At 62.5% G+C, this 24,950-nt stretch overlaps 4 protein-coding genes across 20 annotated transcripts in view; 2 read left to right on the forward strand and 2 right to left on the reverse strand.

Moving 5' to 3' along the window:
* Abcb9 (ATP binding cassette subfamily B member 9) overlaps positions 1-4,577 on the reverse strand; it is a 33,595-nt gene extending 29,018 nt beyond the window's left edge. The window contains exon 1 of the mRNA XM_047560879.1: positions 4,023-4,577. The gene's annotated coding sequence lies outside the window, so the exon portion shown is untranslated. The remainder of the gene's footprint in view (positions 1-4,022) is intronic.
* A 179-nt stretch (positions 4,578-4,756) lies between these two features.
* Positions 4,757-9,102, forward strand: Ogfod2 (2-oxoglutarate and iron dependent oxygenase domain containing 2). Of its 2 annotated transcripts, XM_047560885.1 has the most exons (7): positions 4,757-4,898; positions 5,254-5,310; positions 6,070-6,183; positions 6,285-6,384; positions 6,849-6,976; positions 7,190-7,447; positions 7,522-9,102. In XM_047560885.1, exons 1-7 carry the CDS (start codon positions 4,767-4,769, stop codon positions 7,783-7,785), a joined length of 1,053 nt encoding a protein of 350 aa, XP_047416841.1. In that variant the 5' UTR covers positions 4,757-4,766; the 3' UTR covers positions 7,786-9,102. The 2 variants fall into 2 exon arrangements, with proteins under 2 accessions (XP_047416841.1, XP_047416842.1); XM_047560886.1 differs by lacking the exon at positions 5,254-5,310.
* A 136-nt stretch (positions 9,103-9,238) lies between these two features.
* On the forward strand, positions 9,239-11,454 carry Arl6ip4 (ADP ribosylation factor like GTPase 6 interacting protein 4). Of its 3 annotated transcripts, none has more exons than XM_047560887.1 (6): positions 9,239-9,333; positions 9,682-9,852; positions 10,237-10,545; positions 10,627-10,744; positions 11,051-11,120; positions 11,200-11,454. In XM_047560887.1, exons 2-6 carry the CDS (start codon positions 9,693-9,695, stop codon positions 11,254-11,256), a joined length of 714 nt encoding a protein of 237 aa, XP_047416843.1. In that variant the 5' UTR covers positions 9,239-9,333; positions 9,682-9,692; the 3' UTR covers positions 11,257-11,454. The 3 variants fall into 3 exon arrangements, with proteins under 3 accessions (XP_047416843.1, XP_047416844.1, XP_047416845.1); XM_047560888.1 differs by having other exon boundaries at positions 9,294-9,445; XM_047560889.1 differs by having other exon boundaries at positions 9,299-9,445; positions 10,261-10,545.
* Positions 11,455-11,916: 462 nt separating this feature from the next.
* The window catches only part of Pitpnm2 (phosphatidylinositol transfer protein membrane associated 2), a 122,010-nt gene continuing 108,976 nt past the window's right edge, over positions 11,917-24,950 (reverse strand). For 10 of the 14 annotated variants that reach the window (XM_047560245.1, XM_047560251.1, XM_047560244.1 and 7 more), the window contains 17 exons: positions 22,946-23,193; positions 22,362-22,551; positions 22,130-22,249; positions 21,116-21,342; positions 20,532-20,710; positions 19,836-20,006; positions 19,207-19,356; positions 18,072-18,236; positions 17,461-17,613; positions 16,657-16,805; positions 16,370-16,486; positions 15,982-16,098; positions 15,725-15,873; positions 15,483-15,632; positions 15,026-15,209; positions 14,825-14,953; positions 11,917-14,747 (listed from right to left, as the gene is read on the reverse strand). In XM_047560245.1, coding sequence (XP_047416201.1) covers positions 14,424-14,747; positions 14,825-14,953; positions 15,026-15,209; positions 15,483-15,632; positions 15,725-15,873; positions 15,982-16,098; positions 16,370-16,486; positions 16,657-16,805; positions 17,461-17,613; positions 18,072-18,236; positions 19,207-19,356; positions 19,836-20,006; positions 20,532-20,710; positions 21,116-21,342; positions 22,130-22,249; positions 22,362-22,551; positions 22,946-23,193 — 2,922 coding nt within the window. In that variant the 3' untranslated portion in view covers positions 11,917-14,423. The remainder of the gene's footprint in view (positions 14,748-14,824; positions 14,954-15,025; positions 15,210-15,482; positions 15,633-15,724; positions 15,874-15,981; positions 16,099-16,369; positions 16,487-16,656; positions 16,806-17,460; positions 17,614-18,071; positions 18,237-19,206; positions 19,357-19,835; positions 20,007-20,531; positions 20,711-21,115; positions 21,343-22,129; positions 22,250-22,361; positions 22,552-22,945; positions 23,194-24,950) is intronic. The other 4 variants (XM_047560254.1, XM_047560255.1, XM_047560256.1 and 1 more) reach the window with 4 other exon arrangements.

Raw genomic sequence — 24,950 nt, forward strand, 5'->3', positions numbered from 1 at the left:
ACGCTGATATGGGAATGACAAGATCAGCGTGGTCCCCAAACAAGAGTGACATCCACATTCATGAAGCATTCCACACTAAAATACATAGATCAGTCAGGGTTCGCCAGGGTTAAGGGAGGAGGGATGAACAGGCAGAGCACTGGGGATTTTGTGGACAGTAAAACTACTCTGTAGGAGACGATAATGGTGGACACGTGTCATGTACGTTTGTCAAAAACCATGGAATATGCAACTCCAGCAGTGAGCCTAAAGGAATCCATGGGCTTTGGGTGAGAGACGTGTCCATGCGTGTTCACTAACACGCACAGTCTGGTGTGGGGCGCTGATGGGGAAGGCTGTGGGGGGGGCGTGTGTGGAAATCCTCTGTACTTCACCCTACATTTTCCTATAAACCTAAGGCTTTTCTACAAAAATCTACTAAAAGTGGTCAAAATGTTAAATATTTAAGCGTATTTTATCACATGTTTTAAAAATAATGTTCTTAGCAGCTTTGTGAATAACATTGCCAAAACAGAGTGATGTCAATGCTGGTCAACAGCAGCAAGAGTCAACGGCTAGTGGGAAGTCCACTGAGCGGAGTATGACAGTCTAGAAAAGCACACGCTGCTACACCCAAGCTCGCGGGCAGATCTCAAGGACGCGGTGCTGAGTGGAAAGCGCCGTGCAGGAGAGTTCGCACTACATGGTTTTATTAGTATCGATAAAAGAACTGATAAGATGAACTTTTGCAACCAGGAATCAGGGCAATGATTACCCTTGGGTAGTGACCGAGAGCGGGGCTGGGGGCTAGAGTGTTCTGGTTGAAACTGGGTTTTGGTCTCGTGGTTTGAAATATTCACCAGATGGTACACATATGAGTTCTAATCCCTTTTTCACTTTCTTTTATTTGGGGGGAGGTAGTAGGGTTTGAACCCTGGGGTGATCTACCACTGAGCTACAGCCCCAGCCCTTTTAAAAGTTTATCCTGTGGCAGGGTCTCACTGAATTGCCCAGGTTGGTCTCAAACTAATGAACCTCCTGCTTCCAATTCCCAAGGAGCGGGGATTACAACCTGGTTTTGAATATGACTCTCCATCAATTTATAAAGGCACATACACACATACATCAACACACTTCTACACATCGATGTGCACACACACACGCATGACACACTCATGTAACAGGCACACCACTCTCCAGATAGAAGGATGTGTTAATTCACGAGTGTTCTAATTCTGGTTCTGCCACTCCCTAGCTTTATCCATTTATTTTGGTACTGGGGATTTAACCCAAGGGCTCTACCATTGAGCTCCATCTGAAGCCTTTTTTTTTTTCTTTTTTGAGACAAGGCCTTACCAAGTCACTGAGGCTGGCCTCCAACTTGCAATCCTCCTGCCTCAGCCTCCCGAGTTCTGGGATTGCAGGAGTGTGGGACTGTGCCTGGCTCACTCACTATACTACACTTCATTAAGTCTCACTTTCCTCACCTGCAAGATGGAATTAATAGGACCTCAAGCGGTGAACAAGGAAGCCTGTCAGTGCTGCTGGGAGCACACAGTGAGCCGGTGCTTATTAACCCCTCGCTGCACTTCCCTTGGTGACTGAGCCCAGGCTGGAACAGGGTGGCAGTGAGGACATGTCCTCAAGGAGGAGGGGCCGCCTGTCTGAACTGATCAACTTGCAAACTGCTGCAAAGGGAGATGTCCAATCAGGCGGAGCAGAGAACGGGGTCGGGCTGCGCAGCTGGCATGGTGCCAGGATGGGGCTGACCACCAGGGAATCGGGGTGATTGAGCTGGGGAAACAGCCCTTTCCGGGGAGCAGGGCCCTTCGCTATCTTGGGGCAACCCAGACAAGTGTGAAACTGTCAGCACCTTCTTGGCCGGGCACCTCTGGGCCGTGCAGCCAGGTTCTCGGAGGGAAAGCAGCCCCTCAGTCACCCTCTGCGGGGCAGCCTAGTAACTTCAGGGGCTCCAGGATCCCCATGGCCCAGTGACCTCACATCTGAGAAGCGCGGGGGACACTGAGGGAGACCTGGCCGCCCCTTAGGAATGACCCAGAAGAACTGGACTTGGGTTCCATTCCATACCACACACGTGTGAGCCGTGGACCTGGTGGGCCAGGTGACGCCCTGGCCTCCTTTTTCTCAGTGTTTGTTGTGAGGACGGAGCGGCTGCCCTCTGCACAGAGTAAGGTCTAAACTGTCAGTGTGACCCGCGATGCTGGGCGATTTGGTCCCATCAGCCGAGCTCACTGCTGCTCTCCAGTGAGACCCAGCTCCTCACCGCGGGAGCTAGAGAACAGGCGCTGCCACCTCTTGCTCCTCAGGGGCGGCCCTCCCTGGCCACCCTGTCTGCAGCAGCTGCTTCCAGCACCTCACTCTTCTCCCAACTTGCCTTCCCAGCGCTGGGGACGGAAGAGAAGGGCTGGTGGGTTTGCCCTCGCTCGCTCCGCCTTCCGCATTCGAAGGGAGAGCCGCCGAGGGCTGATGCCCCTCAAAGAAGCCAGGTGCACATTCTGATCCCTGGAGCCTGTGAATGTGACCACGTTTGGAAAAGGGTCTTTGCAGATGTAATCAAGCTAAGGACCTCGAGATGAGGCCCCACTGACCGTGGGGTGGGCCTACCTAAGGCTAAGGATAAGTGTCTTAATGAGACACATGGGAGAGACACAGAGGCAAGGCCACACAGACAGAGTCAAAGATCCCGGTGATACAGCCACAAGCCAGAGAAGGCTACGGCCTCCAGAGCTGGCAGACAGACTCCCCTCCAGAGCCTCCTGCGGGAGTGCAGCTCTCACCACACTTGGATATTGGACTGGCCACCAGAGGTGCGAGAACACACTCACTGTTTTAGGCCACCCAGTTTGTGGAGGTTATGTGGCCATAGGCAGAGCGCTCGTAGGGAGCTCCAAACTCACCTCCACGCAGGTACACGTACCCTTGCACACTCAGGCACACACACTCCCACCGCACAGACACACGCAGGAGGTCTCATTGCTCCTGCACAGCCAGTGGGAAAACCTGGAGCCTTTGCCCAGAAACAAGGGGCTCTCTGGCTCCCTCGGATGCTGGGGACACAGAGAGGCTTTGCTAGTGTTGATGGAGACATCTGGAGAGGACGGCCAGGGACCCGTGTCACGCGCTGTCAGGGTTTCCCGGGCTCTTTCTGCGGGGGCAGCAGGTGGGCGTGCAGCTCAGCTCTCCCTAGAGAAGAGAGCCACCGGGCTGAGCTGCCCTCGCATGCACGAGAGCGCTTGCAACCTGCGGGCGCGGGTGGGGTGGGGCGCACGCACGCGAGCCGGTGGCCTGGTGTCAGAATGCTTCTGCTGGGGTGCGTGTGGGGGTGCCGCCCGTGAGGACGCGGGTGCCTGCGAGTGCCTGCGTGCGCATGAAGATGCGTCAGTGAGGTGGCTGCGGCTGGGAACGCCAGTGAGTGCCCGTGCGGGCACATGGGGAAAGGCGAATTGGTGAGACGATGCCAAAGGGAGCAGAGAAAAACCCCGAATCCCACAGAATCCCACCACTCTGAGACCCTCTGAGGTGGGGAAAAGGTGGGGCCAGGTGAAGGGGAGGAGACTGGGGGCAGACAGGTGGGTTCCAGCCCCGTACTGTATTTTAGAGGCTGTGTGACCTGGGCAGGGTCAATGCACCTCCTGGGCTGGCTTCAGTTTCCCCGTCTTTAATATGGTGATATGACAGCACCTAGTTTTGAGGTTTGCTGTGGGTCTGAAAGGAGACGCGGTGGGAGGCAAGTTCCTCTGCGCAGGTTTGGGTAGAGGGACGGACAGGACAACAGCAGCTGTCAGCTGCAGTCACCTCTGGGGTCAAGCCTTCCCGCTCTCAGCGCGACACCGCGCTGAGCCCTGCAGGGAACTTCGCGGCAGGGTCGGGCCGTTCGGGGACACTTCCTCCCTCCTCGGCGCCGTGGCTCTCCCCCGAGCGCTGCGGCTTTGCAGACCCGGCCCGCGGGGCCACCGGCGGCGTTCGTGGGCGCGGTGACGGGCCTGCAGAAGAGGGGACGCACGCCGCGGACCTTAACGTACTTATCTCCCACTCCGCGGCTCTGCGGAACTCGAACGCGGTCCCGACGAGAGGTGTGGCCTCCGACTGACCGCGCCCAGGGTGCCGCCCACAGGGCTCTGCCCCTCGGGCGCCCTCGCGGTCGCCGCCGGAAGTCTTGCAGGTCGGAGCGTTTTCGCGGGGACACTGCAGGGCGCCGCGCGGCGAAATTCGCACGTTCTGGCGGAGGCCGGGGGCGGGGCGCCAGGCAGGGACGCGGGGTAAATGTCAAGCCCGGGCTCGGACGCACAGGCTCTCTGGCGCCCCAGCTGAGGGCGAGAGTCAGGCCGGACCTCACAACTCCTAACCGACCCGGCTGCCTTGCGGGGTGGGGTCGGCCGGCTCTCCAAAAGCGCCTAGAAGAGGGGACAGCGTTTAAATAAAGGGCTTTGTTGTTCCGAGCCCCTGCTTCTCCACGTCCAGTGAGGGGGTGACTCAGTTCACCTGTCTGTAGAGCGGGGCCATTGGTTCGTGCCTCGTGGTGGGGAGACCATGAGGCGGAACGTGGCAGCCGCGTGCTCTCTGCCGAGGCCGCCGGCCCCACCTCGGCCCGCGAACGTTTCCTTCACTCCACCCTCGGACCGTTTTGTGGCGAGGAAAGCCTTCGTTCTTTTCTGCTCTTGGGAATTTAGAACGGCCCCTTGGTCGCTGTGCCGCACCTTCCCCGGTTGGGGGCGTACCCGGAAGTGCCCCTACGGAAGCCGGCCGGGCCCGCGCGGCGTCTCACCATGGCGACGGCGCGGGCCCCGCGGCGCTTCTGCCGCTGCGCCTGCTTCTGCTCGGAGAACTTGTACGTGGCGCGCTACGGGCTGCACCTGCGCTTCCAGGGCGAGCAGCAGCTGCGCCAGGACTACGGCCCTGTGAGTGGCCTCTGCCGGCTTTCCCTGGAAGGAGGGGCATTTGTCGCGTGAGGGTTGGGGCTGCCTCCGTGCCTCCGTTTCCCGACCTCACAGGGGGATGAGGCCTCTCCTTCAGTGAGCCGCGCGAGGCGGGCATGAGCGAACCTGCCGGCGGAGCGCCGAGGGCAGGCCCGGGCTCAGGGCGCGCTCGGGTGTTGGGAGGAGCAGCTGGGAACCCAGCTCGGCGCCTGACGAGGAGGCGCCCGCGACGCACGGGCTCGCACCTCTGGGTTAAAGAGGGGACACTGAGGCGCGGAGACGTTAAGGGACTTGCCCAAGGTCACGCAGGCATGCGCGCTGGTCTTTCTGCCCCCAGATCCTCCGCAGCCGAGGCTGTGTCAGCGCCAAGGACTTCCAGCAGCTCTTGGCCGAGGTAACACTGCCCACGCTGCCCTGCAGCCCGGCCCTGCCTCTGGATTTGTGTCAGCAGGCTGAGGCGTCTCCCAGCTCGGCCTGTCCGTCTTTGGTCGCCGAAGGACTCCTTAGGCTTCTTGACCGCTCCCCGCTCCCTTCGCCCTTACTCCTGGGTTCTGGCACCGAAGGATAGAGATTGAGAAGTGCCAGGTTGTCTGTGTCATGCCCTTCTCAACAGCTTTGTGAAGTGGGCACAGCCATTACCCCATTTGGGGATGAGATCTAAAGAGCGGGGTTGCTTTCCCAGAGTCTCATAGCAGATGAAGTTGAAATCCAACCAGGGCTACCTCGTCCCTGGCTCTTTAATTCCCCCTCCCCTGTAGGCTGGTGCCAGGGTTGCTGCTGCTCATCTCCTACCTGCTCCCTCACCAGGGGGTTAGTGTTGGCGGCTTCCCCAGAGAGTCTTTTGCAGCCTCTGTAACACAGGATTTGACTCTGACTATTCCCTTTTCCCTAGTGGGCCCAGCTGGTAGAGATGCCTCCACGGGCTTTCCTCCCACCCAGCTTAGCAGCCTACAGGAAGATGCACCTGCATCACTTCCTTTCAAACAATAGTTTGGTACTTGCAATTGACTCTGATAGATTGAGGAGTGTAGGGACACTTGCCTTCCATCCTGGGCCCCATTCTGGCCTTCATGAGCTTCAGTTTCTTCACCTGTACCAGGGCTTCAGGGGAATGAATGGGAGACTGTGGTAACTGAGCGCTGTGCCACCCTAGCTTAAGCAGGAGGTGGAGCGGCGGCGGAGGCTGGGGCAGGAGTCAGCTGCCAGGAAAGCCCTCATTGCCAGTTCCTACCACCCAGCACGGCCTGAGGTCTACAACTCACTGCAGGTACTAGGCAGGGGGCTTGGGAGCTGGCTGCTGGAGGGAGGAAGCAGCCTTTTCAGGCCTGGGGTGCTGTCTTCCCCATAGCTGTTATGTTCTGCCCCCAGGATGCAGCTCTGGCTCCTGAGTTTCTGTCCATCACTGAGTACAGTGCATCCCCAGGTGCAGACCTCCAGGGCCTTCTCCAGCGACTGCAGACGGTGTCAGGTGAGGTCCTGACAGGACTTGGGGGTTGCAGTCTGAGATACCTGGGCATGAGAGACTGGGGTCCCTCCACCTATCCTATGTGGTCTCAAAAACTGGACCAGCAGGAATGGGAAGAGCCAGTGGGACCAACCTGCCAGGAGCAGGGCATCTTTATTCATCTGTTCATTCCTTTATTGACCAACCTTCCTGGCAAAGGTGTAGTTTCAAATGACAGTCCAGCATTGGCCCGGCCCCTAGGGAGCTCCAGAAAGGGAATCCCACAGTTGGTCCCAGCAGCAGTTAGTGGCTTCATAATGGGACAGGGCGGTGGTCCTGAGTAGTGAGGGACCTTACTGTCTCCACTGTACAGATGAGGACACTGAGGCCGGGCAGTGACAAGCCATGCCACCCATGAGAAGACTGAGACCCAGACTTGTCCGGCCCTGCCTCAGCACCCCACCTCCAGTCCGTGTCTCCCTCTGCAGAGGAGAAGCGCATCTACCGGGTGCCTGTATTTACGGCGCCTTTCTGCCAAGCCCTGCTGGAGGAGCTGGAGCACTTTGAGCGGTCAGACATGCCCAAGGGGAGGCCCAACACCATGAACAACTATGGGGTAGGTGAGGCCTGTCCCTGTGCACCCGCCTGAGGAGTCCAGGCAGCTAGGGTGGGAGACATATTTGGGGTGTTGCAGGCAATGCCTGCAGAGTACGATCATGGTGGGTAACTGTGATACTTTCCTATGTCCTTGGTAGTAAATCCCTCACCCAGGAACCCCGGGTGAGGCCCCAGCAGCCTCCCTGCTCACCTCACGCACATCCTCTTCCAGGTGCTGCTGCATGAGTTAGGCCTGGATGAGCCACTGGTGACACCACTGCGGGAGCGTTTCCTGCAGCCACTGATGGCCCTTCTGTACCCAGACTGTGGTGGGGGCCGGCTTGACAGCCACCGTGCCTTTGTGGTCAAATATGCACCAGGCCAGGACCGTGAGCTGGGCTGCCACTATGATAATGCTGAGCTCACTCTCAATGTGGCCCTGGGCAAGGCCTTCACAGGGGGTGCCCTGTACTTTGGAGGCCTCTTCCAGGTGAGTATTGGAGGCCCATGGGGCAGGGCCTGGGTCAGCCCTGAGGACCCAGGTCTGAGCTCTGCTATCTGCAGGCACCAGCAGCCCTGACAGAGCCCCTGGAGGTGGAGCATGTGGTGGGCCAGGGTGTCTTGCACCGGGGTGGACAGCTGCATGGGGCCCGGCCACTAGGCACCGGTGAGCGCTGGAACCTTGTGGTCTGGTTCCGGGCCTCTGCTGTGCGCAACCGTCTCTGTCCCATGTGCTGCCGTGAGCCAGACCTGGTGGACGACGACGGATTTGGCGATGGCTTCACCCGGGAGGAGCCCCCCACGGTGGATGTGTGTGCGCTAACTTGAGCCCAGTTTGGCCCAGTGGTGGTGGTGGGGCGATGGTGTGGCAAGTGAGGACCTGCCATCTTGGGATGGGAGTGGCAGAAATAAACTTGCAACCATGGTACTCCTTGGATCAGAAGGACAGGCCAGCATCTGGTTTATTCTTTCCACAGGTAGGCTGGCTTAGTGCAGGTTTGCTGGAAGCAGAGCCTGAGACGGGATTCACAGAGGGAGGATCCTCAGAGGGGAATAGGGAACCAGGAGAGGGCACTGAAAGTGGCTCCACAAAGATGTGGCTTCAAGTGACAGTCTAGCATCAGCCTGCTCCCTGGGGAACTCCAGAGCTAGATGCCCTGCCATTTGGCTCCTAGTAACAGTGAGTGGCTCCTGTGGAGCTGGGGAAGCAGGAGTAACTTCCCAGATACTGGCTGGCTCCCAGTGGCTGCAGGAGATCTCCTGTGAAGAGTTACATTGGTGGACACAGCCGTGGAGTTCGGTGGGCCACCAGTAGCGACCTCTGAATGGGTGTGGAGGGCTTACTGTGGAGGAATCAAGAGCAGGGACTGGAGCCAGACTACCTGGATTCAAATCCTGGCTCTGCCACTTCCCACTGTGTGGCCACAGGTGACCCACTTCCCACTGTGTGGCCACAGGTGACCCACTGACCTCTGCTGTAGGTGTGATTGTGAGAATCCAATGACCTGACATATAAAGTGATTTATATCAGCCCTCTGCTGTGTTCGTCATTTTTACAGAAGAACTTACAACTGGGTGGCCTGAAGATAGATGGGGTACATACACACAGCTGTGCTTTTGGGGGGCTACACATCTGAAAGCCAGGGTTTTTCCATATTGTAATCTTTTCTAGTTGTTGATGGAGCTTGTATTTTATTCATTTATTTATTTGCGGTGTTGAGAATAGCGCCCAGTTCCTCTCACATACTAGGCAAAGGCTCCACCACTGAGCCACAACCCCAGCCCCTCCATATTGAAATCTTGAGTTTTAGCTTCCTTGGGAAGGAGGGAAGACGTGGAAATACCCAGCCTCGTTCCCATACTGCAAAAGCCAACTGGAGCAGGTCTCAGCTGCAAACTCTGGACAGGCCTGTGGTTCACTCTCAAGTGACACATTTTGGACGCGAGTTTGCGACCTCTGTATTACTGGGTACGTCAGAAAGACAGGGATGTCTCTGCCGGAGCTAACGGTCCGGTGGGGCGGACAGGTCGGCACGCCAGCCAGGGAGGGAAGCGGCGCGCGGAAGGTCCGGCATCGGGCAGCAGTCTAGGAAGACGGTGGGCTGCAGCGGAGCCCGGCGAGAGGGGCCTGGCGCCGAGGCTGGCGCGGGGCGGCCGAGTGGGCTCCGTCTCTCACCCGCCTGGTCTCTGCAAAGAGGTGGGCGCGCCAAGACGGAACCCGGGGCTTCAGAACGAAGGGCAGCAGCGCCTCGCTTCCCGTCGGGACAGACTCCCCGCGCACCGCCCGGGGCCGGAAGTGGTCCGGCAGCCACCGTGCCGCCGCTTCCTTGCGAAGTCTGGGTGTGCAGCCGGCGGCCGGGCCGATGGGCGGTTGAGGTGGGGACAGCCTCCGGGTCCTCCCTGAGGCGGCGAGGCTGCGGAGGGAGCAGGGAGGAGGGTGGGAGCGCGCGGGGACGGACTCGGGACGCCCCTCGCCGCGCCGCGCTGGGTACGCAGGTGTGGAGCGTCGGGCGGGGGCGGGACCTTAAAGGGGCCGACGCGCCGGTCCGGGAGGCGGCGGCGAAGCGAGCGTCTCCAGAGGGCTGGGAGGGGAGACTGCGGTTCCCCGCTGCGTGCTGGGTCAGGGGTCCTGAGGACCAGACTCCTTTGGAGCCGCCCTTGGAGCCCACGCTGCGATCCGGCCCAAGGGAGCCGCGGATGAAGCGCGCCTCTTCCCATCCCCAGCCCGCGCCGCTATGGCCCATGTTGGCTCTCGCAAGCGTTCGAGAAGTCGCAGCCGGTCCCGGGGTCGAAGGTCGGAAAAGAGAAGGAAGAAGAGCAGTAAGGACGCCTCGAGGAACTGCTCGGCCTCTGGATCCCAAGGTCGAAAGGCCAGCACCGCCTCGGGGACTGAGGGTGAGGACCTCGGGGCTTGGGAAGCGGGGTGCGGGAACTTCTCCGCAGGCAGCTGGGACCGGCTGTGGGGAAATCGGAGTGAGCAGCATTCAGGGGTGCGGGATGTATAGCCAGGATTGGGAAACCCTCGGCCGGGAGGAGACTGGGCCCTGCCCAGTCTGCTGAGTTCGGGTAGAGGGGTTCACGTAATCATGCCTTTGGTGCAACTGTGAGAGGTGGAGCCTGCCCTCCTGCCCAGGGGACGGTGGCCTCCTGGAGCCCACAAGGTGCTCCTCCGGGAGAGCTCTGATCTCTTCCGGGGAGCGTCTCACTGCACAGACCTGGTCCTACCCCAGGCCAGAGCAAGGGTATGAAAGTTTACTCCTTGCCCTCCTGGCCTTCCAGCCTCACCTTCTCCCTGCATCACAGAGAGAAGCAAGCAAAAGGCCCGGAGGAGACCACGATCCAGCTCCTCCTCCTCTTCTTCCAGTTCTTCTAGCTCCTCTTCTTCCTCCTCGTCCTCCTCTTCTTCCTCCAGTGATGGTCGGAAGAAGCGAGGGAAGCACAAGGACAAGAAGAGGAAGAAAAAAAAAAGGAAAAAGAAGCTGAAGAAGAGGGGCAAAGAGAAGGTGAAGGTGCAGCAGGCCGAAGCTCTGCCTGGCCCCTCGCTGGACCAGTGGCACAGATCCACTGGGGCAGATGATGATGGCCCAGGTACTGCCCCACCCGTTGTGCAGGGGGGAAGAGAAGCCCCTCCCCAGCCTGCCCACAGGCTCCTCTCACCTTCCTTTTTAGTCCTGACGGACGAGCAGAAGTCCCGCATTCAGGCCATGAAGCCTATGACCAAGGAGGAGTGGGATGCCCGGCAGAGTGTCATCCGAAAAGTGGTGGACCCTGAGACCGGCCGCACCAGGTGGGAGTGGTGTGCACAGCAGGTCCCAGGCAGCACCTGGGAGGTCTTACCCAGGACCGGGCTTCCGGGAGGAAGGGGTGTGGCTGCAGCTGCTCCCAAAAGGCGCAGTGTAGTGGAAAACTGTCACTTGTGATGGGACTTATCAGCTGCTCCTCCCCTCTGCCTGGTGTCAGGCTCTCCATCCCTCCATCCCTGTCCCAGGCTCCCCCTGCTCAAGACGGTGGCCTGAGCCCTGGGGACCTCTGCTGGGTTCAGTGGCATTAGGGACTCAGCCTGACCTTACTGATGGACACCCTCCACCCCTAGGCTCATTAAGGGAGATGGCGAGGTCTTGGAGGAGATCGTGACCAAAGAGCGGCACAGAGAAATCAATAAGGTAGGCTTTGCCCCTTTACCTGTGGTCTGCCCCCAGCTGCTTCTGGTGTCCCACTCCTTCTGTGCATTTTCTTCCCCAGCAAGCCACCCGAGGGGATGGCCTAGCCTTCCAGATGCGAGCCGGGTTGCTCCCCTGAGGGCCCCTGGCTGGTTGACGCTGCGGACGTTGGTGGCATGGCCTGGAGGTTGGCCTCAGGTGCTGATGGCCTTTCCCCCTGTGGAGCCAGCCCAGCCTCCTCAGGAGCAAGGTTGGAGGTGAGGCTCAGGGCCTCTTGGGACCCCCACCTGAAAGAGCGAGTGCGGTGCAGCAGATATTAAATGTTCTCTGGTCCTAGTCTTCCTGTTGTGTTGCTTTTTGTGGGCAGGGTTGGGAGGGTGGTGTGGACTTCTGGGGCCTCAGGCACCTTGAGGAAAGTGGGGTGTTGGGCCCCTGCTCCCTCTGCCCTGCTGCTCACCTGTCAGCCCACCTGCCCTACACCTGAGTCCAGTATGGCTTTGTCCCAGTTCAGCCTGACTCTGCACTTGGACCCGTAGGCGTGGGGAGACATCACAACAGGTGAGGGACCAGGTGGCTTACTGCTGTGCCCTCTATAAAGCAGAGAGGCTCACAGATGTGCCTCACTGGGCGGTGCCTTGGAAGGGACCCAGGGTCAGCCCTGCACGAGTGTACTGGTGGCACTGCATGCAGCAGTTGCACTGACTACGAGGGTTGGCTCCTCCCTACTGGTTTTTGTGCCAGGACAGGCCCTGTCCCCACCTGCCCCCCGGGTGCCGCCGCAGTAAAGAGACCACAAGGAAGCCTTCCTGCTTCTTTAATTGGTGTAACAGACAGTGACGTATACAGAGCACACTCAGGCCCAATGATGCAGGGACAGCAGGGAGGGTGTGGGGACACTGTTCACACATGACCCAGAGACAGACAGCACGAGGACAGACAGGAGGGGCCCAGATGTGAAGGCGGCAATGGGGTGGGGCAGGAGGCAGGCAGCTCAGACTGAGCCAGGAAGGGGTGGGTCTCTGCTGAATCCCTCTTTAGAAATCAAAGAGAAGGCAGGTGGTGGAGCTGGGTGGTGGCTGAGGCTCAGTCCTGGGGTTCGGGGCAGGTGGGGTGGACTAAGGCTTCTATTCTAACAGGCCTGGGGTGGGGGTGGCAGTCAGCAAGGCCTGCCTCACCCTTTGGTTACGACTGGTCAGGCCTGAGCCCTGCAGCTCAGCACCCGACACTGTAAACATTTTTGGTATTTAAAGGACTTTGCCCTTCCCTCTCTTGGTTTCTGAAAAACTGGTGCTTCCTCAGGAGGCGTGGTGAAAGGAATCTAGGGAGGCAGAAAGCAGACCTGGATACAGAAGAGAGACTTGGAAGGGAGGCTGCCCGTCTCACCGTCTATGGCTGAGGGCCCTGGGAGAGGCCCAGGGGACTATTGCTGTTGTCCTTGGCATGGCTGGCGACTGGGCAGGCTGCGGGGGGCACGGAGCCATGGGGGCTTCCTTGGGAGAGCCTGAGTCCACTGCCCACAGGGCCTCCCGGCCTTTATTGCAGGCGGGCCCAGGACTTCCAGGTGCTTCTCCAGATGGCTAGTCACTGAGGTGTAGGTGAGATGGGGCAAGATGGGGCTGACAGAGGCGGCAGCACTGGCCACAGGGGCCCCTGCCCGGGGCTGTGATTGTCGGGCCAGTGACTCCCGCTGGGGAGCAGGGGGTCAGCTATTGCACTTTCACGGCAACAGTTATGTGGCTACTCGGTCCATAAAGTAATCGCTGCTTTACACGTGACGCCTGCAACAACAAAAAGCTACGCCTTAAATGTGAATAAGCCCGAGGTGCCAACCCCCGGGTACTTTTCTCTGCACAAAATAAATAGCTCTCCCTCTGTACAGGCCCGCTTTGCAGAACATTTACACCACCCTTCGGCTGTACATATCTACACTCGGGGAACACTGCCGTTAGCCTGCACCTCCGGCCCAGCCCTGTGGCCCTGAGCTGTATCCAGGTTGTCGGAGTGTCAGGAGCAGAGTGCCGAGGTTGCCCGGTGCTTGTGAGGGCGGCAGGGGTCAGGCCCGGGCGCAGCACTCCTGGTGCAGGTGAGGACCGAAGTCGTGGCTGCCTGCCTGTAAGCTAGCAAGCGAGCTGTGGCTTAGATTCAGCGTCGAAACGGAACGGAATTGGCATTAAAAAACTAGGTGTGGCCTCACCCCCCTCCCCCTCCCCCGTAGAAATTCAGTGGAATTAACGGTCAGGTGAGGCGGGGAGCCCGCACCCCGCTGAGCGGGCTGGGGCAGGCCCACGGACCCAGAACCAGGCTGGACTCCGTCACAGTGCTGGGTGTTCTCATGTGGAGGGGCTGCGCTTGGTACTGAAAGAGTTAAGAAAGGAAGCAGCCGAGGATTGCTCATTTAAAAAACCTCATAGAAATCAGGTGGAGAAGTAGAAAGGCGGAGGGCAGGCAGGGAAGGGCCATGGCCTGGGGCCCTGACTGGTGGCAGGCAAGGGGAAGAGGCCAGGCTTGTCCAGACCCTGCGGCCCAGGTGGGACTGCGGGGGAACCGGCCTTGTGTTTCATGGCCTCATGCCTGGGCTGTGCTCAGGGCTGGAAGTACCACCAGCCCTGTGACTGGATTGGGCTCCAGCTGGGGCAGGACCCGGGGCTGCCGCGGCGCTGGCAGGCCAGGCAGGGCTGCAGAAATCAAGATGTGGCCTTTCTCTCCTGCTTGCACGGGGGCTTGCCAAACTGGAACCTTCTGTGGTAGCAGGTCCTGGATCAGCAAATACTGAATTTCATGCATGCCGACGCCTCTGTAGCCATAGATGGTAATGGGTCTCCACTCACAAAAACCAGTGCAAAACCAGTGAGGTCGAACAGTTGGGAAACAAGTCAACGAGAAGCAGACTGGACCCCTGTGGGAGCTGCTACCAAATGGGAGGGGACCTGGGGGTGGAGGATATGGATAGGGAAGTGGCAGGATGGGCCCGGGCCCACCCCTGGCACCAGGAGCTCGGAGACCAACACAGGGCACAATGTCCAGAAGTGCCTCCCAGGCCAGGCTAAGGGGTGTCCTGGTCCTTCTGTTGTCCTGGGCTGGTTGTCCTGCCATCTTCCACGATATGCTGGACGCTGCAGCCCTAGGACACGAGGCAGGGCCGGAGGACTGGGTGGCAAGGCCCGTGTCCTCCAAGGGGCCCTGGGACAAGCTCCCAGGCGTGTCTGCTCATCCCCAGCCACCTGTGTGTGCTCAGGCCAGGCCTCCCGGTGAGGCTGGAGCCCTGGCCTAGCACCATGGAGACCACAGGGCCTCACTGACGGTGCCCTACTTGGGGCCCGTGGCTGTCCCTGGCTCCGGCCGGCCTGTCATGGCGCGGCCCCAGCAGCTGGCCGCCATGCTCATGCTGCGCTGGCCTCGCTGCTCACAGTCTGCCTGGCCCTGCGTCCGCTCATGTCGGTGGCTGAGGCCGCTGGGCTGGGCTGAGATGGTGCGGAGCAGGTGGTTCCGCGAGCGCAGGAAGTCCCCCTGGCCAGGAAGGCCGAAGCTGCCCTTGCGTAGTGCCATGCGGGTGGCCGTGTTGCGGGCTGGCCGTGCCCGGTGGTTGTACTTGAGCTGGGCCAGGTGGGCTGCATAGCCGTCCGTGATGAACTGCAGGGCGGTGCGGACGGGCCGTCAGCGGCGGGGACCCTCAGCCGCGCACCCGGCCCCTGGGCTTGCCCACTCACCTGGCACTGCTGCTGCAGCTTCTTGGTGGGCCGCCCCACGATGTAGATCTGCATGGGGGACAGGCTGATGGAGCTGTAGACGGCCACGTCTTTCGTAGAGCCGTAGGCCGCGTGCACGCGCAGGTGCAGCTGGGGGCGAGACGGGTGTGGGCACAGGCGCCCCCGCCGCTCCCCTCCCCGCCCGCCCCTCCCCGGCCCCACCTCGGAGATGAGCAGCTTCAGGAAGTTGGCCTTGTGCCGCAGCGGGTCGTGCACCAGGCCGTCACAGAAGGACACCACGCCGTGGGGGAAGTTGTGCTGGGCCAGCCACGCCACCACCCGCTGCTTCTGCATATCTGGCCGGCCCGTCACGTAGATGATGAGGTAGCCCAGGTCCTGCCAGTGCCTGGGGTGAGGGGCAGGCACGGGTGTCCCATGCCGGCCCTTCCTCCCTCCGGGCCTCCCTGTTTCCTGCCCAGCCCGAGTGCCCTGCGTGGGCCATTGAGAAGTGCATCCCTGATGGGCTCAAACAGCAGTGGTAACGGGTGACAGTGACAGTACCACAGACCCTGCAGAGTGCCTGCTCTTGCCAGCCCTCCTTTTCAGGTCAGGGGGCAGGGCCTCCTGTGCTGAGCCCACCCACCTTGTGAGAGTCACTGGGCCCCACGGGGCGACTCACCGCACCACGTCCACGGCCCCGGCCCGCACCTTGGGGTCGCTGCCCATGATGGACACGCTGGCGGCAAAGGAGCCGTCGATGCTGAAGACCACAAACTCCGTGCCCTTGGGCAGCACGGTGATGTAGCTGTCAGCAAACGTGTGGTCTCCCCTGGCCGGCAGGGACAGCTTGTCAGAACCAGCCGAGCCCCTCGTCTTGCCCCCGGAGGCTGGCCCTGTCCTGCCACCCCTGGAGGTGCCTACCTGACCACCATCTTGATGGGGTAGACACCCACTCCCAGCCGGTGTGTCTCAGGGATTGTGTAGGACACACGCCCACTGCTGTTGGTCACCAGAGTGTCCAGGTATAGCCACTCCCCCGAGGGCGGCTGTGTCATGATGTGCACGTCCACCTGTGAGCAGGGGCGAGCTGGTCACCGCTGGTCACTCGCCAGCCTGCACGCTCCGTGTGCCTCAGCCAGGGGGAAGCAGGGGCTCCCTGAGGTCCCCTGGGTCCTCACCTTCTCCCCGGTCAGGGTGACCATGTCCAGGGGTCCGTACATGAAGCGGCCCGTCACGACTTGTGGGCCATCTTCGTTGGCAACCGCGTCGCTGAGCCGGTGGTTGGCCGCCACGTTCTGGGGAGGGAGAGCTCGCCAGGGTCAGGGTGGGGCGCGGAGAACCGCTGGGGTCTGCGGGGCACCTGGGGAGCGAGCCTGGGCCTGGAGCGGGCGGGCTCCCGTGCCGGTCCAGCTCAGCCACCCCGCTGCCTGGTCCGGGGACGGGAGGAGCCTCACTTCCCGCCTGCTCAGACCGAGGGCTGAACAGGCCTCGCGTTCGCCGCGCCTGTTTCCTCTGTGACACGGGCCTCCTGGGAGGGCACCTAGGACTGCGGCCAGGGTCCCTCACCCGCAGCTTCACGTGTGTCCTCTTGCGCTGCCACTTCTCTCTGGGCTGTGACGGGGTGAACACTGACACCTCTTTGCCATCCAGCTCCAAGATGCTGGAGCTGTCGTGCCTCATGACCTGGGGTTGAGGCCGGTCATGGTCAGGTGATTGACACTGGATCCACCCCAGTGGCCTCTAGCCCCCAGCCTCCCCTCTGTCCTGGCCTCTAGCCCCCAGCCTCCCCTAGCCTGCGAGTGCGAACACCTCACTCCCCTCCCTCCAGCCCTGCCTGGGCAGTGGCCTGGCACCTGTCTGAGCAGGAAGGACACCACGTCCGTTGACTCCCAGTAGCTGGCATGGAAGAGGTGGGGCAGGGCCACCGTGGGGAAGGCCGTGAGGGCGTCCGGGCAGTACAGGGCGTAGTCGATCCGCTTCTGGCCCCACCACCTGGCAGCAACTGCAGGGAGGAGGGAGCAGGACCGGCCTGGCTGAGCACAGGGACAGAGAGCCAGCGGGCTGCTGGTCCCTCAGGCCTGCTCAGCCCAGGCAAAGCAGGTCTCCCAGGCTGGTGGCAGGCGGGCAGCTGTGTGGGCAGAAGGCCGTGGCCGTGGCCTGTCCCATGGGAGCACTGGAGGTCCTGCAGGGGCCTGGGGAGCAGGGGCGAGTCTGAGTGTGAGGCAGTACCGCATGTCCCCGCCTGTCGGGGACTCTGAGGAGCCCCTTCCTGGACCTCGGGAGGGCCTGCTGCCCGAGGCGGCAGGGGAAGCCCCGGGCTTTCCAGAGGGATGCTCAGCAGGCGCCTCTGCTCTGCCTGCAGTGCGCCCGGGGTGGCCCTCGGAGGGCCAGCGGGCATGCGGTTCATGGGTCTTGGCTCCCTGGGTTCTGCACACAGCTTTGGTGATGAAGGACCCCCAGCAGCTCCCCTGGTCCCTGCCTGGCCTCTTCCCGGCTCAAGGCCCCGTGGGTCCCCAGCTAGCTTTAACCGCTGCCCTCCTCCCCAGGCCTGCGTCCTCCCGCCCAAAGCGGGGCACAGGTGGCAGGGCCGGGCAGTGAGGTGCGAGGCAAGCTTGGCAAGAGTGGCCCTGGTTAGCGGGGCGCCTGTGGTGGGGTACCTGCTCTGACGTCCCTGTCACGGAGGCCGGGCGCCCTCTCCAGGCTGGGGCCCCCCGGGGGGCAGGGCCCGGGGGTGGCGGGGGGAGGGGAGGGGAGGGCGAGCTGGGACAGGCGCCTGACGCGGGGGCTGCGGCTGAGTGCTGGGGGTGCCTCTGAGAAGCAAGAACAGGACAGCGGCTCAGCTGCCCGGAGATCACCACCGCCACGGCCAGCCTGGAGATGCCGCGACAGCCAAGGCCTGGGCCAGACGCAGACCCCGCCCCGCAGAAAGGCAACACTGACCAAAACACTCCCAGCCCCCGCGCAGAGAGCCTGTGCCCAGCACGGGTGCGCCACCCTGCCCTCTGCTCCTGTGCCGGGTGGCTTCTGGCAGGGACAGGGCTGAGCGAGGGGCCATGGCTCTGTCCAAGCCCTTCTCCTCCCAGGGAGGCGGGTGTCCTCGCACCACTGACCACTGGCTGGCCCGCTATGGGGGACTGCCCTGGGCACTGTGGCTCTTCAGCAGCTGCCCTGCCCTCTACAGCTGGATTCCACCAGCACCCCCTCCCCAGCTGCGGCGACGTGTCCAGCTGCCCCCCGGGGAACTCAGCCCCTCGCGGAGGCCACTCACTCTGGGCGATGCTGGAGGCCGTGTAGCTCTCGGCCAGGCCGGACACCTGGCTGGCGATGCTGATCTCGCTGGCTCTGCGGAAGCCTCGGCTGGCGGGGGCCGTGCCGGGCGACGCGGGGGCTGCGTGCTCTTGGAAGACCACGTTGTGAGTCTGGAGTGCATCTGCTACGGGTGCACAGGGAGGGACACTCAGGTAAGGGAGGCCAACTCGGTCCCTCGTCCCCCCAGCGGTGTGGGGGAGCACGCTGGGTCCAGCGTGCGCCTCGGCTCGCGTGGGCTGGGATGTGGCCGTGCCAGGCCTGCAGAGGGCCTGAGCTGAGGGAGGGGAGGGAGGCGGGGTAGGAAGGACGGACAGATGGACACAGACTCGGTGTGGAGGTGAGGTGAGGGCTAGCCCGCTCTGGCCACTCTGCCCTACACACGGCTCCGCGGCTGGTCTCTGGCAGTCCAGCAGCACGGGTCCTTCTGGGCCTCTGGCTTGACCCAGCCTGCCTGACCCACCCTGTGTTGGAGGGGTGACCACAGGACCTTGGATGACTTCCCAGGGAGCCCGTGCTGCATGGAGGATGGTGAGGAGGCAGCCCTTGCCCCGCATCCCTCACAGGTGGGCCATGACGAATAGGGACAAAGTCGCCTGCTAAGGACTCTAGCCAGGCTCGTCTGCGTTTGGGCTGAGGACAGGATGGGGCAGAGGACTGGGCTCAGTGGAGGGGCCCGTCTGCACGGGCGGTAGAGGGGGCTGAGCGTCCTCAGGGAGGGGACAGGGGACCCGAGCCCCCACCTCCTTGCTGGAATCAAATTCTTCTCCTAGGTGTTGAGGGAGGGCAGCTGGCTGGAGACCCCAGCCCACCTCTTATCTGCTCTCAAAAGCCACAAAAAGGAGGAGCAGCACTCTTGGCCTGTCCTTGGCGAGCTGTGTGACTCGGGGACAGCCTGTCTGGGCGGCTGCAACCATTTTTGCTTTGGGCTGTCAGCGCAGTGTGCAGAAAGGGGGCACCAAGATTCCCTTCCTGCCGGCTCTCTTTCCTTGCCTGCCACCATGGTCCCTTGAACTCCGAGTGGCCAAAGGGGGCATGAGGGGGCTGGGGGCTGGGGGTCAGGAGCCAAGCAGACGTCACCACAGTAGGGTACACACACTCAGCACAGCCCAGGCTCTGGCGGGGCCCATCTTGCCAGGTGAGCGCGGGAACAGGGATACTGGTTTCCAGGAAGCCGTCCCCATGGGGGAGAGGGGCCAGGGGGCCACCCTCCAGGACCAGCTCGGGGTTTCTCTGCACGGTCTCGACTGGAGGCAGATGGGGAGAGAACAGAGAGGACAAGAACAGACACTTGCGTGGGCTGCCTGCGCACACGCCAACACAGACTCTGGCTCCTTGAGGACCAGGACGCGACAAGATGCTGGGACACACGCTGGGGCTGGTGGGGACGGCTGGCGGGCCTGGGCGCATCCCACCCAGACCCACCCATCCCGCGCCCGTCTCTGGGCTTACTCCTGCCACGCGAGGGCCCAGTGCACGATGCCCCCAACCCGGGGAGGGTCCTCCTGGGTCCTCAGCCTTTGGACTAGAGGCCGGGGCACTGCGGAGGGGAGTCCTCCCTGCCTGCCCTCGAGGGTGACCCGACCATGCCCTCTGAAAGGCGGAAGTCCCTCGAGCCTCCCAGGAGCACTGAGAAGTGTCCTTTGGGAGAGGTGTCCCCCGCTGGGCCTCGTGCACTGCCCCAGAAAGGTGCAGGGCGCTGACCGTCTGCTTCCGGGGCGCTCACCCAGCAGCGTGGCGCAGCCGTCCCCCAGCGGGTAGCGCTGGTAGCGGGGGATGCTGAAGGGCGGCAGGGCGTGGAAGCGGCGCTCCAGCAGCGGCTCCAGGCGGGAGGCGGACGGGTCGGCGGGGTGGAAGAGGTTGTAGACCTGCTGGCAGGCTGGCCGCAGCTGGAAAACTGGGCGGGAGGGAGGCTGGCTGGGGTCTGTTGGGGTCCCTTTCCCTCTGGGGACCAGGAGTGTTCTGTTTGGGTGCCGGGGACAGCACCAGGGACGGCGCCAGGGCCTCACCCGCAGGTGGGGCCAGGGCTGGACACCAGGGGCCCCACAGCTCTCGGAGAGTTTGTGACTGAAAAGGTCATGACCTGAGACCAGTTGGGCCAGGGTGAGAGGGCGCACGGTGACGGCCTTCCAGCTCTAAGGAGCCTGGACACCGGGGCCTGGCTCTGTCCCCATCTGACCCTGGGCAGTGCCCCCCTCCTGGACCTCCACTGTTGCATGTCCTCTGCTCTGGACACCTGGACAGGGAATGGACCAGCAGGTGCTGAGACAGGGCCGGCGACTGGGTTGGTGGAGCAGGAAGACAGGAGGGCTGAGGCCCTCAGAGGATGGGGAAAGGGCCCGGCCACGACCCTGGCCTGCCTCAGGGGTCCACTGAGACCCCTGCCAGCTCGTGCCCCTTTCCTGCCCCACAAGACTCTCACCATCCAGGGCGGGGATGACGGTTTTCCGTAGAGCCAGGACAAGCCCCAGCGGGCACCCGAAGAGGAAGAGGTCCGCGATTTCGAAGTCAAATTTGCCCAGGGTGCCGGTGCCGTCCAGCATGGTGGAGCTGCTGGCGCGACGGGAGCCGGGCTCGTTCCTCAGCACGCTGGCATGCAGGCTGCGGGGGACGTGCGGGTCACACTGGCCCTTCCCAGGGCAGCCCTCCCTCAGCCTCACGAGGGACAGGCTGGGTCTCATGGCCCTTCAGGGACTTGCCCTGTGCTGTCCTGAGGATGCAGCTGCCTAGCTCCTGTGGGGACACTGCCACCGTTGGGATAGCCCTGACCGAGCCACACTGCCCCTGCCTCAGCCATACCTCCCTCAGGAAAACCTGCTTCCTGTGGCTCATGGTGGCTCGGGGTGTATGCAAGACCATGGGCCCCCAGCAGGCCAGAGGACCCCCCAGGTGGCACCTGGCAAACCTCAGGCATGTGGGGTGGCCAAGGAGCCCGCTGTGTCCTTCACTCTGAGACGGCCTCCCTCCTGCAGACTCCTCCCTCACCTGGTCTGGCCCTGCGCCCACCTGGACAGGAAGGCCTGGTGCTGCCGGATGGTGTCCAGCTCGTAGGTGGACGAGTCGCTCCTCTTGCGGGGCAGCTGCCTCTTGGAGTCCTCGGCGCCAGCGCTGCGGGGGATGTCGATGCTGCTGCGGCTCAGGTGCCGGCTGCTCTCCAGGTTGGAGCCACCACGGCTGCCACTGGTGCTGTGCGCCGAGTTCCCCAGAGCGCCCGGGGACAGCAGCTCGGCGTCCTGGAACGGCCCGAGGAGGCTCACTGCCGGGTGGCCATGTCCTGGGAGCTGCCCCTCCCTCCCACCTCCAGGTCCTGCTGGCCAGTGCCCAGCTGCAGGCCCTCGTCCCCTGCTGCCTCTCAGCCCACTGGCCAAGTCCAGCAACCCTCATTCCTGGCCCATCTGGCCACCTGGGGACCTCCCCCAGGCCGAATGCCACTCTGTTGCAGGGGAAATCGTATCTCCCCTCCCTGCTGGGCAGGGCACAGGGTCCACCGCTCAGCCGCCCAGGGCCGCTCCCTCCCGTGCAGACCAGGCTGTGGCCTATGAAGCCACATGCTCTCCTACGCTCGGGCACACTGCAGCTCTCCAGCCCCTGGGCACCAGCACTGGCAGCCCTATGACTTCCTGCCCTTCCACTGGAGGGGGGCCTCTGAGAAGCACTCCCCTGGCCTCTTCAGGGCCCAGTGTGAACCTGCGGCTTGGGGCCTTCCCTGGGTCCTCAGTGAGCGAGACTGACGCCCTCGGGTCCTGCCTGCTGACCGGCTCCTGGGCCACGGGGCGGGCTCGGGGCCTTGGTGATGTTTATCAAATGAACAGAACGGAGCTCGGCTCGGCGGTGCCCGAGCGAGCTCACCTCAGTCTGTGCTGGGTGCTGCTCGTGGGACACCATGTGGGGCAGGGAGTGGCCAGGGGCCCTGAAGCAGGTAAGGGCAGCCACTCTACAGACTTGTGGGACGCCACGGGTTTCCGCGGGGGTCTGGGGCCAAGAGAGGGGCGTCCCGCCACCACAGCCCTGCTCTGGTACCTGCACGCTGACCACGCTGCCCCGGCGGCTGCTGCTCTGACTCTCAGACACTGGCTGGTTGCTGTGGCATAAGGCATCAAATGCCAGGATGCCCCCAACGCAGTCCCCGATCAGGCAGACCTGGAGGCAGGAGAGGCCCAGGGCCCACGTTCCCACCCTGCTGGCTGGGAACGTGGCCCCTCATCCTCTAGCCAGCCCTGCAGGGCCCTCCCTCCCCGCCGCCACCACTTACCTGCCCACTGAAGGTCACGCCTTCTTGGGACTTGATGAAGTCCCCGTAGGCCAGGTTGGCCCTCTGAATCACTGTGGCAATTGCCTCCTGGTACTGAGGTGAAGAAGTGGCCAGCAGAGGCAGGGCGGCCAGGGGGATGTGGTCCTGACTGCTGGACAGGTAGCCCTCGTCATGGCTGTAGGGGCTGAGGCTGAGGGCGAGGGGCTGGGTCAGGAGGGAGCAGCCCCCTCCCTAGGCCTGGGCAGCAGGGTAGACAGAGCTACCTGGCCCTAAGGGCTCACGGAAAGGCTCCCAGGTCCAGCCCTGGGCCAGCTCCGGAGTCCAGGGCTGCCAACTAGATCTGCATCCTGGTGGCGGCATGTCAGCACCTGACATCAGACTTGGAAACAGACTCAGTATTGGACCCAGCTTCCCGGAATCTGGGCTAAGCTCTGTGCCCAGGTTCTGCCATCTCTGGGCAGAGAAGGCCCAACACGGGAAAGGGTGTCTGGACTAGGGGAGCCACCGATGCTCAGGTGGATGGGGAGGGCATTCTGCACTCCCTCCCCGTGGGCAAGGGGGTACAGCGGGTAGATGGCACTCACTTGGAGACGAGGGCAAAGGCGTCGGCGCAGACAGGGGGGCAGGGCACCAGGCGGATGGCGAGGTGGCCCAGGGCGCTGGGGTAGTGCACGCGCATGACAGTGTCAAACACGTTGGCAATGGTGTTGGCGTCCCCCTGCTTGGAGCTGGGGTCCCCGGTGCCTGTGTCCAGGATGGTGCCTCCATGCAGCACCAGCAGCAGCACGTGGATCTTGGAGGGCGGCGCAGCCAGCGGCTGGCTGACTTCGTCCTGCACAGGCGAGGAAGGGGGTCAACTCCCTGCCAGGCCGTCCTGCTGTGGGGAGGTCTGTCTTGGCCCAAAGCCTCCTTCTGAGCACTTCAATTCTGGTGATCCAGCTGTGGAGCCTGGGGCTGGACAGCTTCCTTCCTTCCCTCAGATCCCTGCCAGGACCAGAGCCTAGAGGAGCAGGGAGGCCTGACCGCGGGCACGGAGGACTCGAGGCCGGGTCAGTTTCTCCTCTGGAAGCTCCGTTTCCTGGGATTGGGGGCCAGCCAGCGGCTTCTGCTTGGTCTCCTGGCATAGGGAGGAGGCAGGCCCGGCAGGGCCTGGCCTCTGGGGGCTGCTGCTCCTCCGTTTCTGTCTCAGGCATGGTCTATCTTGGCTGGAGCAGTCAGGGCCACCACGGGCTCAGAGCCACAGTTCATTAGGCGCGGCCAGGCTGCTCTGTCTGCAGTGCCACATTCTCCCCATACCTTCTCTGGCTCCTAGGTCTCCAGAACATTCTAGCAGGAAGGACAGTACAGGTCTGTAGCCCTGATTACCACAGTCACGATCCCACCTTCCTGCTGACCAGGCCTGCTTGTGAGGTCAGAGTGGACCCTAGATCACACAGCGGTTTGTGGAACTGCTGTTCCTCTTAGAGACAAGGCGGTGGGCCAAGGAGAGGCCCGGGGCCCGTTCTACCTCCAAGTGGTGCACTGGCCCAGAGCCCCTGGCAAAGCTTAGCACCTCTGCTCCCAGGGTCCTCCCTGCTCCCTTCCTGAGCCTCTAGTGTGTGACCAGGAGATGCAAGTGAGGGGCCGCTGGAGTGTCCTTGCTGTGCCATGCTATTTCCAGGGGCATGGGATGGGAAAGGGAGCTACAGGCCAGTTGTGGGCCATGGATTGTGTGCCCACAGGGACTGCCCCCTGGAGTCTGGCCTGGCCAGGGGATCTGGACAGCCCCATCTGTATCACTAGCGCAGGGTTCTCCAACACGGCCAGGAGAAGGCCATGGGGGACACGTCCACAGCAGGAGCTTGAGTCCAGCAGTGCTCAGTTGCCAGGGCAGGGCAGGGCAGGGCAGGGCAGGGCTGTGGGCTGATCTCGTTTGTACCCGTCTGGCCGGAGCCAGCACTGGAGACCACTCAGGGGCCCCTGCAGGCCCCTGAAACACACTTGTCCTCACACTCAGCTTGAGATAGGAACTCCACCTGCCCTGAGCCCCAGTGGTAACAGAGCCCTTGGGAGTCGCGGGGACAGCTCTGGAGAGCCAGGTCGTGCCCCTGTCCCTGGTCAGTGTCTCCATAAAGCTGCCTGCTTCCACTAGGAAAGGCTCCAGCTTGGGGGCTTTTGCAAGCACAGGGATCTGACTTTGGAGAGCAGCACCCCAGAGTCAGTGCTGGGTTCCAATACACATCCAGAGGCAGATCCCGAGCCCCAGGCCCCTTCTGCCCCTCCCTGCGGGGCAGTCAGAGCTGTGTGCACTGCAGGTGGGGGGCTCTGTTTATCTACCATTAAGCAGCAACTGGAAATCACTCCTGGTCCATTGCCCCTTCTGGAAAAACCCACTTGTCCTCAGACCTCAGAGCAGAAAACCCCAGGAGGGGGAGAGGTGTGGGTGCCCGCCCCAGACACCCCAGGGGGACCCGAGGAGGGCCGTCTCCACCTTAGGCAGCTTGGGTCCAGGGCAGCGTGGTGACTGCAGCTCGGGACGCCGGCCCCCAGTGCAAACAGCTCTGACGGCCCTCGGGTGGAGGAGGGGCAGAGCTCCAGCCAAGAACCCCC

Source organism: Sciurus carolinensis, chromosome 8 (assembly GCF_902686445.1).
Source record: "Sciurus carolinensis chromosome 8, mSciCar1.2, whole genome shotgun sequence".
Taxonomy (NCBI): Eukaryota; Metazoa; Chordata; class Mammalia; order Rodentia; family Sciuridae; genus Sciurus; species Sciurus carolinensis.

What these genes read in the sequence shown, in the direction of transcription:
- Ogfod2 (XM_047560885.1), top strand. Translation starts at nt 4,767, where the DNA reads ATGGCGACGGCGCGGGCCCCGCGGCGCTTCTGCCGCTGCGCCTGCTTC. An exon ending in TCCAGCAGCTCTTGGCCGAG is followed by an intron (nt 5,311 to 6,069) that starts GTAACACTGCCC and finishes GTGCCACCCTAG; the next exon opens with CTTAAGCAGGAGGTGGAGCG. An exon ending in ACACCATGAACAACTATGGG is followed by an intron (nt 6,977 to 7,189) that starts GTAGGTGAGGCC and finishes ATCCTCTTCCAG; the next exon opens with GTGCTGCTGCATGAGTTAGG.
- Arl6ip4 (XM_047560887.1), top strand. Translation starts at nt 9,693, where the DNA reads ATGGCCCATGTTGGCTCTCGCAAGCGTTCGAGAAGTCGCAGCCGGTCC. An exon ending in CCTGAGACCGGCCGCACCAG is followed by an intron (nt 10,745 to 11,050) that starts GTGGGAGTGGTG and finishes CTCCACCCCTAG; the next exon opens with GCTCATTAAGGGAGATGGCG. An exon ending in GGCACAGAGAAATCAATAAG is followed by an intron (nt 11,121 to 11,199) that starts GTAGGCTTTGCC and finishes TTTCTTCCCCAG; the next exon opens with CAAGCCACCCGAGGGGATGG.